The following is a 14,662-nucleotide window of genomic DNA, read 5'->3' on the forward strand; positions in this document are numbered from 1 at the left end:
ATTAAAACTGATGTTACCACATGCAAAATTGCTGCTGTGCTGCCACCTGACCATCAACCATCTTCCAGCAGTGCTCTGGTAGCCAAAATCAGTTTTAACTCATTTCAGCCCAATCCCATCCCATGCCCAGATTGGCATTAAAATTGCATGCAATAAACTCCTCACAGTGTTTTAGCAGTTAAACTATACAGTCAGAACTAAACAACATTAGCTTTAGTGGAACTTATTCTCGGGGAAATATTCATAGGACTGCTGCCATGACAAACTTAACTGTTGTCTCTTTCACACTACACAGTTATAACACTTCAATATGTCTTTAAGTGCCATGGGTGCATCCTATGGAATCTTGTGATATGTAGTTTGCTGAAGCAGTAGAGCTTCATGGATTGAGAATTCTAAATAACTCACAAAGCTACAATTGCTAGGAATCCATAGGATGGAACCATGGAACTTAAACTGGTATCAAAGAGCTATAGTATAGTTATCCTTTCCCTTACATGGGGAACATGTGCATACAGCACGGTGCAGCACATGCACCATGGGCGCATGCACCATTCACTAGATTGCTCCACGGCTTCAGCGTATGCTGAAAGCCGCAGAAATGAAACCCGCAGATGGTGCGGGCTCACTGTAGTATAATGTGAAAGAGGCTTAGAAAGTTTTACTGGCAATTTGTTCTTGTGATCTCTGTTTTATGGTGGGGTCCTTAAGCAGAATATGAATAATAAACTTATATTCTCCTCTGAATATAAATAATAAATAAGAATCCCAGACTTGAAAACATATACGTATACACACACATCCCACTTGCAATCGGGCAGGAAGAGTTGGTAAATGTGTAGTTGGTCCAAAATAACCTTATACCCAGAATATGCATTCTGTGCTGCCACATGTGCCACAGCGACTTCTGGTATTAAATAGCCTCAGCACATGACACACCTTCCACACTACAAAACTAAAGTAGAATCATAGTGCTATAACTGGATAACGTGAAAGGATCCCTTGAAGTGTTAAGGTCTTACATCTATGAATACAGAAATCTAGAATCCTTGAGCACAAACATCTTGATACAATATGTAAATACAGTAATTCTGCTCAGTAATCCCTGTAGTTTATGTATATGTGTGTACACAAATACACACACACACACACACACACACAACTTCCAGTACCAGAAGCAAAATGTCTCTAAATATGAGTTGCTGGGAAATATAAACAGGGGTCTTTTCAAACTACTCAATTATAGTACTATGATTCCACTTTATCTGCCATAGACCATTCTACTGAATCCTTGGATTTGTAGCTTAAGGAGGGGTATTTAGAATTCTCAGCCAGACAGCAATAGTGCCCCATCAATCTACAAATCCCAAGAGTCTATAGGATGCAGCAAGGACAGTCAGAGTAGAATCACAGTACTATAACTATGTAATGTCTAAGGATCCCAGATAACCACATCATATACACAAACATTACATCATGACAAACATAACACCATTACACTGAAGTATTTGCAACTGGTGAAGCATTCTCAGAAACAATCTATAGGAAAACTAGAAGAATGTGGTTCTTTTAAAGAGGAACACAGGCCTGTTACAGACAGCCAAAATAAAGCTGCTTCGAGTCACAGTGGAGGTATGGTGTTTCAATGATGCATGCGTCCTAAGAGTCCAGAAGTTGCACCAAAGCCACGCTCCAGCCCTAAGGACTGGAGTGTGGCTTTGGTGTGGCTTCTAGACTCTTAGGATGCATGCATCATTGAAACACTATACCTCCACTGTGACTCGAAGCAGCTTTATTTTGGCTGTCTGTAACAGGCCACAGTCTCTTAACCATGTTCTTGTGGCCCATTACTGGAAATGGTCTGTTCACTGCTTCAGAGAATGTCAAGGTCCAACATAAGCAATCCTCTGCATTTTTGAAGAACAGAAAACAGTGCTGGACTACTGGCTTCACTGATCATCTGTAAATATTTGCTGTCTCTAAGCTACAATCAAGTGCAAGGCTAGGTCTCTCAGAAATCAATAGCACTTCACCCAGCACTAACTATTAATGGTACAGTGTATGTCATTTTGTTTTTAAAAATAAATCTCCTACCCATTTTCCTCAGTGGAAACTTTCAACAGAGGAGTTCTCTCTGTAAAGCAGCTATCTTTTGACCTTGTGCTGAAGAATTTAGGCAAAGTGAAGTGATACCTTTAAAAAAAGAAAGAAAGAAATTGTTAATTTCCATTATAATCACCTTCCCAGTGCTGTATGTAGAGTTGCTGATGTAAGAGAATATTAACTAATTAGATACTACATCAAGCAGATGAATTCACCTAAGGGTATGGTCACAGCTGGCAAGTAGAACCGTTTCCATCCTTCCCTTTTGACCTCTTCCTGATTTTGAGCATTCTTGGTGAACGCATTCTCAATGTTCTCTGCCTAACAAAGGGGCTGACAGTGTCACAAAGGACAAGGCAACCTGGATCTCAAAAGGAGTATATCTTTAGGTTGCTAACAGAATTTAACTTCTATTTCCTGGACTTTACTTTCTCTCCCAAATCTCCCATGGCCAGAAGGAGGAGTGGCCTGCCTACATGAATATCCTTTCTTGCTAGGTTAACAGAGAACTAACATCATCATATTTTTCTTTCTCATCTATGATTTTTAACACCTTTGCCTGATGAAGAAGCTGGTGGAGCTTCAAAAGCTTACATCATGTATTTTGCACATTTTGTTTGGCCCACTAAAGATATCACTGTTTTGTGGATTTGGGATGTAATTGTATATCCTCAAGTAGTTCTTGTACCATGCAAAATAGAACCTTATGTATGTACACACAAGGTACACAAATAAATAGTTGGTCACCAAAAACTGGGAACCAATAAGACTGCCTCATACACTACCATACCCTCCAGCTGTTCCAGTTTGTCAGGGACCATCCCAATTAAGTCTCTGCTGTCCCACCTTTTCAGCTTCTATTAAATGCCCCAGTTTTAATCTCCTCTTCCTACTGTACCCCTTTGCTTTCAGCTTACTTCAGTTTCTACAAACTGCATTCAAAGTGCAAACCTAGAACTTTATTGCACCCCTTTTTCCCCCCAGATTTTATCACACACCAAAGTGTCCTCCAAAAGGCCTCATTCCATCACTGGGTGCAATAAAATTCCTAGTTTACACTCAATTAACTGAGCAGGATGGAGAGGAGATAAATGGCAGAATGTTTGTGTACCCAGTATGTGAGGGCAAAAGCAAACTGCTGCAGCTTTTCCTAGCTTGTGTGCTTTTCCTTTTTAATGATTTTTGCCATCTTGACCACACTCTGATGTTGCCTCACCATATGTGTGGTAATTTTTGCCAGTGAAATGTTAAATGGTATGCATAATGCTCGGGCATTTGGAACTCAGATCATAGTTGCCAGATTTCAGTTTTGCTGCACCTGCCTTAATTTTTATTAGAATCTCCATGATGCAAAAACAGTAGCTCATAAGAGGCAACAGTGGCGTTTATACACTGAGATTTAGGAAGCAGATCTACAGCTAGAAACCAGAACTGAACTCCTAATTCACCTACAACAGAGGCTCCTTTCACACTACACTATAATAGCACTAAGGGTCCATTTTAATTGTCATGGCTGGATCTTATGGGATCTTTGGTTTTGTAGTCTGGTGAGACACTAGAGTTCTCTGGATGAGAACTCTAAGTACCCTCCAGCTGCAAATCCCAGGATTTCATAGGATAGAGTCTTGAAGAATAAACTAGAGTTACAGTGCTAGAATTGTTACTGTGAAGGAGCCCCATGGTGAGCCAAGGTGGAGACTGAGCTGCATTTGGTCTCCATGGCCATTTTAGGCCACCAGCTTGGCCCCAAAATGTTTTTTTAGATGCCCCCCCACGTTATAGATGAAGAATCTATGCAAGAATATACACAAAATACATGTTGGATTTTATCCTGACATTTTCTATGTATCAGTAGCCAAATTAAGGAGGCCTTGTAATTATTATTAAACGGTTGAAATCAGAATCTCTTCAGAATCTGCTACAGCATTCCCCAAAGTGATGACCTCCTGATATACTGGACTTTAGTTCCCATCCTCCTGCATTAAATATGGTTGATGATGGAAGCTATTAATCAAATATACCCACAGCCTGGGCATATGCCCAGAGATATGCTAGAAGTTCTCATCTAGTAACTGGAAGTTCTGTCTCCTCTTTGTTCAACCTAAGAGACTAACTAAATGACTAATAGTCCAGAGTGAATAGAAAGTTTGCTTCTTATAGATATAAAATGAATGTAAGCTATCAACTAAAATCATCATTTTGTGGTACATAGTTCACCTGTCCTTGAGGCACATTTGTTTTAATAAGCATATTGCAGGACTCTCTGCCTACCTCTGGAATCACATGGCCACCTACCACATGGGTTACAATTTTAAGATTATTATGCTGACTATGAAAAGAACAGAAAAGCCCTCATTTGTAAAATTCTGAGCAACAAAAAAATGACTGCATTGCTTTACCAGGTGGTACCAAAAATAGACTGAAAAGACCAGACTAGTATCCAAGAACAATCTTCTTCCTAATGGATAATGGGTGATAAAAATCTGCAGAACTCAACTATATTGTTCCTTTAAAAATTTTGTCCAAAGCATTTCAAGTGCCATACACATCCCACTCTAGTTGGCAAACATCTCATGAACTTCTAGCAGCAGCTATTCTGAAGTAGACTGCCCCAAAGAATCACTGCTCAGATTTGTCTGACAAAACTCATTGTCTGCTTCTTGTATTCTGGCAATAACATGAAGACCAGGAATTCATTCACCTTACTATCTTATATGTCATTTTTGGAGAATAAAGTCCCACTTGCCTCCTCACAATTTACAAGAGTTTCATCTAAAACTGGGGAAAGACATGTGCTATATCAGTTGCCCTGTAAACTCTTTCCCCAAATCTGACATAGATGTCCACTTTGAGAAGACATAAAGTTATATTTGTAAAACTTGTTTGAAATTCTATTTTAAAATAATAATACATTTTTAAACATTAAGCAGATTAGCTTGCTAAAAGCAGAATTGGCCATCCCATTTAAATCACCTCATAAGGCAGCCTTCTCCTACCTGTTGCCTTCCAGATGTATTTGAGACTCAAACTTCCATCTTCCCTAACCAGCACCTCCTGGTTGCAGATGATGGAAGTGGTAATCCAACAGAAAGGAGTGTAGCAGGCTAGAGAAAGCTACTCTATGAATTTTCTAGGGCTACACTCCTTTTGAAGGTACCATCAAGGCAGAAGAATTTCTTTCTTGTAGCATTCTATCAGCACTAGCCACATAAAGAAGTTTATTTCACCCCCTTGGGAAGAAGGCAGATCAAATCTTACTTCCAATCTAATCTACTCACTTTGTCAGTGACTGCTCATCATGAGGGATATCATTTCCCTCCAGTAGCAAAGGCACTATGCAAGATGGAGGATGTTGCTGCACACAAATCCTGTTTCTCGGCTACCCTTTGGCAAATGGTTCCCACACATTCTGAAGAACAGAATACTGGACTAGATAGGCATTTGGTCTGATCTGGTAGGACTCCTTATATATTGTTGTTGTATGCCTTCAAATCATCTCTGATGTATGGTAATCCTAAAGTGAACTTATCACAGGGTTTTCTGGGGCTGAGAATGTGTGACTTGCCCAAGGTCATCCAGTGAGTTTCCAATGGAGAATGGGACTCTGATCTCCAGAGTTGTAACCCAATGCTCAGACCACTATACCATGCTGGCTCTCTTCTCATGTATTTACACCCTGGATTTTTTGTTGTTGTTGTCATTGTTTATTTGTTTGTTTAACTTTCCAATTGTATATAGTATGTGCACAATCTGCTTACTTGAAAAAAAGTGTTTGACTAGAATTTAATGGAGCTTGCATTGCAATCTTGAAGTTACAAAATTATATGGTCATGAGCTTCTATAAATTAAAAATTAAAATGGGATTCATTATGTGTTAGGTGCCAGAACTGAGAACAAACATGAACAAAACTCAAAATATGAATTCAGCACTGTACCCATTCTGTGGGTTTATAATATTCCCTTTTAAAATGCTAATTCAACAAACTGGCTTGAGAATTTTGACAGAACATTAATCATAGTCACAACCTTTGTTCCCTAAGAGATGGATCCAGAGACCTTTCCCTGAATTGAAATTTGCTGAAGCTATTGTTTAGAGTAAGGTTGGGAAAATAAGAGTCAGCTGGATAGGAAACATAACCTTAGATAAAACTCACTAGAAAACATACAAAATTCTGCTCGGTTCAAGACAGCTAGACTCAGATGGAAAGTGGAAAGAAAAATTAAGGCAACAAGACATTCTCAATTCCTTCTGTGCCCTTCTGCATTATCACTTCGGACCACCAATTTATATTAACAATTCTGTAGTGGTCAATCCCTTGGCTATATAGAACAGATGGTGAACAGGTATATAGAGGACCTATCCTTTTTTTAAAAAAAATCTTTCATGACACAGAAACTTATGTACAGAAAACCAGAAGGGCCTTGAAGTAATCACTAGTTCTTTGGGACAGGAAAAAACAGGGCAACTCAATAGTATCACTGACCCTTATTATTAGACACATATTATTAGGCACATTGAAGCAATTGCCTCAGGCAGCAGATACTGGTGTTAGCACAAGTACTGTTGGTGCTCTGCTTGAGCCTCTAGTCATTTTTATTTCTTGGAGGATAGAATTGCATGTGCCACATGATCTGTCCCACATCTCTATGCTAGCTCACAACCCTTGGGTATATTAGGAGACACCATGGCATTGCCAAGTAAGAAAGATTTAGGGCCAATCCAGTTTGTTTCTGAATATGAAATAGATCATGGTGCACCATCTTGCCTTTACCTCAAGAAGTAAAATATCTTGGCCCTGCAACACCTCTGGCAGGCAAGATACAGGACTGATAAATATGTTGGTGGGGCATAAGTTGTGTGAGTCTTGTGCAAGTAATGGATTCAGATTTGTGAAGGATGCCACGCACTGGTGAACATTTGTACTATGTATCAGTGATATGAGAGCCAGCATGGTGTAGTGGTTGTGTGACTTTGGGCAGGTTATACTCTCTCAGCCTCACAGGAAAGCAAAGGCAAACCCCCCTCTAGATAAATCTTGCTAAGAAAACTCCATGATAGTGTCACCTTAGGGTCACCATAATTTGGAAACAAAGGCACACAACAACATCAATAGCATCAGTGATATGCTGAGTTCCATAAGAAAGCTATTACTTCACCAAATATCAATATCAGTATAGTCTTTCCAAGACTGAAAAATTGAACCAGAGACAGTGTATTTGTTAAATAATTTTATATTAGCAAAGATAGCTACTTCTATCAGGAGAGGCACAAGATGATGATCAAAATCACAAGTCCTTTCCTTAATGCCACACCTCCAGGGTAAGTGACACAAATTTAATTAATGTCTCTGGAGGACTCAGAAGAGTGAGTTAAAGAAGTCAGATAGAAAGGAAAGAACTGATTCAATTTGATCTCAACATTTGGATACAAAGAAATATTGTAGCACATTTGAGTATAAGTGGGGAAAAGAAATTTGTAGCATTGAATGTTCAGCATTGGGAATTTATTTACAGAATAACTAGAGAGTTGGCAAATCGAGCATTCAGCATAACAAGAACAAATAAATCACCAGGAACAGATGGCATACCAAATAGAGCTGCTTCATTCTACAGAGACAGAATCTACTCAAGTTCTAACTAAAATCTGTCAGCAAATATAGAAAATAAAAGAATGGCCCACAGACTGGAAATGCTCAATATACATCTCAGTCCCCAAGAAAGGGAACACCATAGGACTATTGCATTAATTTCCCATGCAAGCAAAGTGATGCTCAAAGTTATACAATTAAGGCTTATACCATAAGGCAATGCCAGATATCCGAGTTGGGATCAGAAAGGAAAGAGGCACTAGGGATAATATTGCAAAAAATGCTGGATAATGGAGTGCACCAAAGGATTTCAAATGAATATCAGTCTGTGCTTCATAGATTATAGCAAAACTTTTGATTATGCAGATCATGGTAAACTATAGATTGCTCTCAAGTAAATGGTTGTGTCACAACATTTCATTGTTCTGATGCGTAACATGTACTTGGGACAAGAGGGGTGAAGAGAGATAATGATTTCCTGGTATACTGCACATATTTCAACACTATCCAACCCCCATCCTCATGAGGGCACCCTTGACCAGTTCACCCCATTCCCCCTCTCTATTTCCCACACTACATTCCAATATCATTCATATGGTTATCTACTCTCCTTGGCTTTATGCAACAGCCTTCCTCCTGCCTTTGTCCCCATCATTAAAACTGAGCTTGTCACTTCATCTCCATATCCAAAGGTTTTTAATTTGAATTCACATTTTCAGACACAACCATCTTATATAGGCATGTCTCTGGATTTGTCATTCCAAACATGCATCTGCGTACAAGTCTACAAAAGCTCATGTTACCAACCTCTTTCTTTCAGTTAGTCTCAAAAGCTCATGCTACCAACCTCTTTCTTTCAGTTAGTCTCAAAGGTGCTACAAGATCCCTTAGCATAGTAAATGAGCTGAAACTACTCTTCCAGACCCCCATAATCTGGGATTTTGGCCGGAGACTCTCATTCACCTTTTCTCTTTCACAAATTCCTGGCTCTGGTATAGTAGGCCTTGGTTAGCTTATTCTTCTTTCCTTGCACTGTTCCAGCCAGGAGGGATCACCAACTTCTCACAAGTCCAAAGGGACCAAGGAGATAATTTCTCAGTCTCTTACAACTATCTTTAGGGGAGTACTTTCCCTGCACATTGCAGCTCCCCAAAACTGCTCCCTCCTCCTCTATTGCTCTTATTTTTGAACCTCTTTCTCTCATTTCTCACTCCCCTTAACAATCCATATAGCCTCAAGCTTCCTCACAGCCTTGCAAGTTTACTCTTCTCTGTATGTACCTTTGCCATTTGTAAAGCTCCACCATAATATTTGCTATTCCCCAGTGCACCCATTATGTATATAATATCATGGTCAATAAAATTTCACCTTTAGAGAGTTCTGGGTGAGAAGTTTTGTTGAGTCCAATCTGCCTGACTCACTGTTTGCTAAAATTACATGAACCCTGGTAGGCATATGTACTCAGAATATGTATGAATTCATTTATATATTCTGAGGGCATACTTGGTAACAACTCTAGCCACTGCACTCTGTGATTGGACTTACACCTGCCTGCCAGTCTTTCTGGAGGTAACTATGGCTAGCATGGGGAGGAATGGCAAATGCCAAGAGGTGCATAAAATGAGGCTCTAGGGAACAAAAGTCACCCACCTCTTACAAACTTTTTTTTTTAATTTACTTTATTTATATGCTGCCTTTCCCACAGGATGGAATCCCAGATGGGTTCCAGAACAATTAAAAACATAAGGGAATGGAACGGAACACAAAGGGGGGGGGAATGTATGTTATCACACAGGAGAATGCCGACAATGCCATAGGGAATCCCCAATCCATTCCCCATCCATTCCACAGCAGCTAATTTTGAAGGACTGTTTAGAATCATTCTTCAAAATTGGCTGCTGTGGAACAGTTGGGGAACAGATTGGGGACTCCTGGCAGCATTGGCGGCATTCTCCCGTGTGATAACATACATTTTTCTCCCTTTCCGTTCCACTCCTTTCCCGTTCTCCAAGTCCCATGCAATAAAATTACTTGTCTAAGAGACAAAACTATATGAAATTGAGGAGGACATGAAGACAAAAATTAACAAAATTAATAAAATAGAAAAATAGCCAATATGTTAAATAGCTAGAATGCTATTTATAATGCTTGGATATGAAATAAGGGGAAAGGACTATTTTTTGTAATAAATAACAGAACAGTTCAAAGAGATCTTCATGGCCTCATCATGGCATCTCAAGCTAGCTTATCACCTTAAGTGGTGCCTAATCTGCATTAGCCCAAAATAAGGAATGTTGAAATGCCATGCTGGGACAGTGAGTAAAAGCAGTCCTGATAAGGGGGTTGATGGTGATACCCATGTGTGTTTAAAATGTATATGTTTCTGTAATCAATGAGTGAATGAAATGTATCCATGTTTAAATTCTATGTACCAATCAATGTAAATCTTAAAAATTATTTGTTTGAATCCCTGTAAAAGGGTGGATCACCTGTTGATCTGGGCTTCAGATTTTTTGAAAGTTATTCCTCTAAAGTCAGCTGGCTAATAAAATTTGCTGACTTTCTTGCACTTCTGGGTCTCCCTAGTATGGAATTTCTGGAATAGCTGCAATAAAATCAAACTGGACTATTTAACAAAAGGAAAGTTAGATTCAGGAAAGTCCAACAAGAAAGAGGTTTAAATCCTACCAAAGCCAGAGGTTCACTGGATGATACTGGCTAAAACGCAATGTCCCAAGTTAGTGTCAGAAGGTTGATAAACAGATTAGGCACATACATATTAATATAGTCCTCCCAATGACAAGATAAGAGTCCCAAAGTTAAAATCACTCTAGATGTGTCCTAGAAGACTTTACCATTAGCCTTTAATGAATAGCAACTAACTGTAATAATAGCAACCTAACTGAAAAGAAATGTACTCTGCAAATACTCAGAGGCTCAATGATCACCAGGTTACAGGGCTCACGCAAGCTCTGAATTCAGAATATTTTCCTTGGCTTCAAGGAACTAAACTAGATCCCCACACTTTTGAAATGTGACCTCCCCAAAACCCAGGCCTGTCTGTCTGTTTCTATTTAAAGCAATGATTTTCTGTTTGTTTGTTTGTTTATTTTGTTTGTTTAAGTAGGGAGGAAAATGAAGTGTTGCCTATAGAAATGAAAATTGGCTATATTTCTTGCTATATGGTCTCTGAAATACTCTGTTTTCTAACTACATAAACTAGAAGAAATATTTCTGGCTCTATAATCCTCTTTAATACTGTTATACAACTATGAACAGATTTGTAATAGCAACCTTCTGGATACATGTTGGTATTCAACCTGTGATAAAAGCAGGAGTTCCACAAAACCTTGTTTTCATAATTTATCATTTAAAAAGTTTTTTTTCATGTACATTTATGTGACAGGTTTGGGGCATAGGTATTGTAGTTCTCAATGCCCTGAAGTATCATAAGCCCAAAACAAAAATGTTAAAAAGCACAAACTCAACATGGATTTGGGAAGGAAGAAACTTCTGCTGATTCCAGATAAGAGACTTGAAAAATAGGGAAACAATTCTCTTTCTAATTAGCCTAACATCTTTTGATGAAAGAGCACAAGCCTTCAAATAGCACTGTTCTTTGATCAACTTGTGTAGCATCTCCTCTGCATTCTCTCTAGGAAACTGAAGCAAATGCAACCATTCTGTATCCTGGGGCAAAATGCCCTACAAATTTGTAAAACTACTATTTTAAAAGAGAAAGAGACATCAACATTGACGTGAGCATAGGAATGCAGATTGATCTACAGGGTACTTGCTAATTAGATATGCATATTCTCTGCAGTGTGGAGTCATATATCTTCTTTTTATAAATAAGACCAACACAGCTAAGAAGTGGAAAGAAGCTGTTTTTTCAATCTCATTCACTTCATCTTTCTCCCACCCCACCTTGGCTTCCCCATTCCTTTTATCAGACATATTCATTAAAATCAGGTTCATGGTTTTAGCTCTAAGAGGTTTACATGATGAAACAGCTGTCAATAAAACCTCTAAAGAGGATTGGTGCTCACATGTCGGTGGCATGACTGAAGGGGGGTAAAGTTGCTCCTATCGCTCCTAGAAAGATTAAACTCTGGATCTATCTGAGGTTGCAAAAAGGGGTTGGGGGAAGTTATTAGTAAAACTGCAAAAAGCACATTACATAAATCAACAATAGCAGCTGAAGTAATCATCCTAAGAAAATAGAAAAGATGTTATTAATTTAGGCTTATCTAGCCGCCTCTGGACTTATCTACTACATTACACATCCTACATAAGGGGAAAGAGTAATGGCTCACCTCACATATGAAAATTGAGGGGGTGTTTCTGTGGATGTGCTACTGGCACATTTACGTAAGAGTTCCTATCCTGGTTCATTTACTTGAGAATTCACATTGGCATCCAGTTATTCCTTAGTAATTTACAAGTAGATTATGTTGGAAACAAGCATCTCCAGGGCTTAGTCCAAACAATCTACAACAGGGCTATCCCAAAAAGTTTTACTGCTTGAGGCAAAGGGAAAAAGGATACCACACCTCTTCCCTCAGTTCCAGGATTCTATATACAGAAGCTGACTGGCAACTGAATCTTACTCTAATACTAGCAGTGGCATGGGAGGTGTATCCACACATCAGGTTATAGCAGTTTAATACCACTTTAATTGCCACTGCTCCATCTTTCAGAATCCTGAAGTTTGGTGGTATTTACAATTCTCTAATCCACTCCCTGGATTATAGATTAGAACTCTCTGGCAGAGGATTCAAAATACAAATTCCAGGATTCTATGGAATGGAGCCATGACAGTTAAAGTGGAATGAAACTGCTCTGAACTGTGTAGTTGGGATGCACACCAAGTCTGCCATCACAACTGCCAATAGCCAACTATTAGAACAAGCTAGGAAGCTGCCATCTGCTGCCTGAGGCAGCTGCCTCACTCCACAGGTGCTGTCATGAAATCATATAGGACAATCATATCATCATAATATTTTAACATCAGCAGCAGTAATTTTCAGAGTTCCATCAATATGCACAACACTTTACAAAATACAAAGGGCAGGTCCTTGTCCCAGGGAATTTACAATCTAAATCCAACAGAAATAACAGAAGAAGGGCAATGGAGGCAGAGAAAGAATATGTGATTATATCAGTTGCACATCTTAATTTAGAAAAAGATGGGAACAAAGCCTGCACAGAAAAGGTACTTTTTTACAAAAATATTTGAAAAAATGAACAGATGACAATATGTAAGTGTCCTGGAAGGCAGGACCATAGGATAACAGAGTTAAAATAGGACTTCATGGATCACTGAATCCAATCCCCTGCTCATTGCAAGATCTCCAGCTAAAGCATCCCCAGCAAATAGCTGTCCAAAGTCTTTTTGAAGATGTTCAGAGAAGGAGACCCCAACGTTTCTCTAGACAATAGGGTCCATTGCCAAACAGTTCTCACTGCCAAAAAAATTATTTCTAATGTTCAATCGAAATCTAACTTCCTGTGATTTCAAACCATTAGACTTTGTTCTACCATCTAGGGAAACCCATGAGGAAACAAGGAAGAAAGAATAATCATTATTTGATGGAGCAAGGAAAGCTTTGGATGGGAGAGCCAAAGAAGCAGGTATCAATCTATTTGCACAGTAGCCAACCAAATCCCTTTGGGGAGCTCACAGCTAGAACGTGAGGGTGACAGCACCCTCTGGCTCTTGTTCCCCAGCAATTGATACTGAGAGGCATACAACCAATGCCACTGGTGGTAATACATAGCCAGCATGACTAGTAGTTTCCCACCATTCATTTGTCGAAACCTTTTAAAATCCATCTAAATTAGCAGCTGTCACCAGAAGCTCCATAATTTAGCTCTGCACTGCATGAAGAAGTATTTCCTTTTGTCAGTCTCCCATTATTTGGTTTCATTATGTGATCCCCTTTCCAGTATGGGAGAGAACTTCTTTTCCATATACACTATTCCATTTCCAATTTTATCTCTCCTTTTTCCATCCCCTCTGATTAGTCTTTCTGCTGAACTAACAAACTCAAAATATAGTCAAAATTCTCTCATAAGGGAGTTGATCTGGCCCCTTGAACATTTTGGTGACCTTTTGAGTGTGTGGAGATCAGAACTGTACACAATCTTCCAACTGTAATCACACCAAAGATTTTATTTAAGGACAATATGGTATTCACAGTTTGATTTTGCATTCCTTTCCTGATGATCCTGAAATTGACCTTTTTCACAGCTACTGTGTAGAGAGTCAGTGTTTTCACTGATCTATCCACCATAACCCATAAATCCCTTTCCTGGATTTAAGAAGTCCCCATCAATATATATGTGAAATTAGACTTTTTTGTCCTAATGTGTGACCTTTTAAACAGTTTTACAGTGAACAACAATTATCACTTAAATGCCAGCACTTCCTGTTTGTAAAATGGGGGAAATGATGCCCTAGACAACTTGATGGGCCACCAAAGTCCAGATCATTTATGAATATTTTTAAATTCTCAAATACAGATACTTGGGAAATCTCACTATGAGACTTACATTTTTACTGTTATTTTACCAGTTAGGTATCCATAAGAGGGCTTCTCCCCTTCTCCTGTAATAGCTACCTTTGCCAGGAACCTTTTACTAGAGTTTGGCTGTATCTCAATCCAGTTTGACACCACTTTAACTTGAGCCATGGCAGATAAAGTGGTCTCAAACCAATTTATTTCCCCAGTGTGGATGCAGCCCAAGTCACTTTACTCACATCTTCACTAATATGCTCCAAAAACATACCACTATGCCCATTTCCCACCAATACTCAGCAGGATCTGTCAGGCAAAATGAGCAAGAAGAGGTGTCAATGGCTGTTCCTCAGAACAGATTCAGCCTCAACATGTTCGCAAGTCTAGGCAGGTGAGAAAAACAAGCTATGATGACATTGTAAGGAGCAATACTCCCCTCTGAATGGGAGT

At 39.1% G+C, this 14,662-nt stretch overlaps 1 protein-coding gene across 2 annotated transcripts in view; it reads right to left on the reverse strand.

The window, feature by feature from the left end:
- LOC149319337 (P protein-like) overlaps window positions 1–14,662 on the reverse strand; it is a 197,654-nt gene that overhangs the window by 178,781 nt on the left and 4,211 nt on the right. For both annotated transcript variants that reach the window (XM_089508038.1, XM_089508036.1), the window contains exon 2: window positions 2,095–2,193. In XM_089508038.1, coding sequence (XP_089364164.1) covers window positions 2,095–2,193 — 99 coding nt within the window. The remainder of the gene's footprint in view (window positions 1–2,094; window positions 2,194–14,662) is intronic.

Source organism: Sceloporus occidentalis, unplaced genomic scaffold (genome assembly GCF_023333645.1).
Source record: "Sceloporus occidentalis isolate IW3139 unplaced genomic scaffold, rSceOcc1.0.p SCAF_2, whole genome shotgun sequence".
NCBI classification, from domain to species: Eukaryota; Metazoa; Chordata; class Lepidosauria; order Squamata; family Phrynosomatidae; genus Sceloporus; species Sceloporus occidentalis.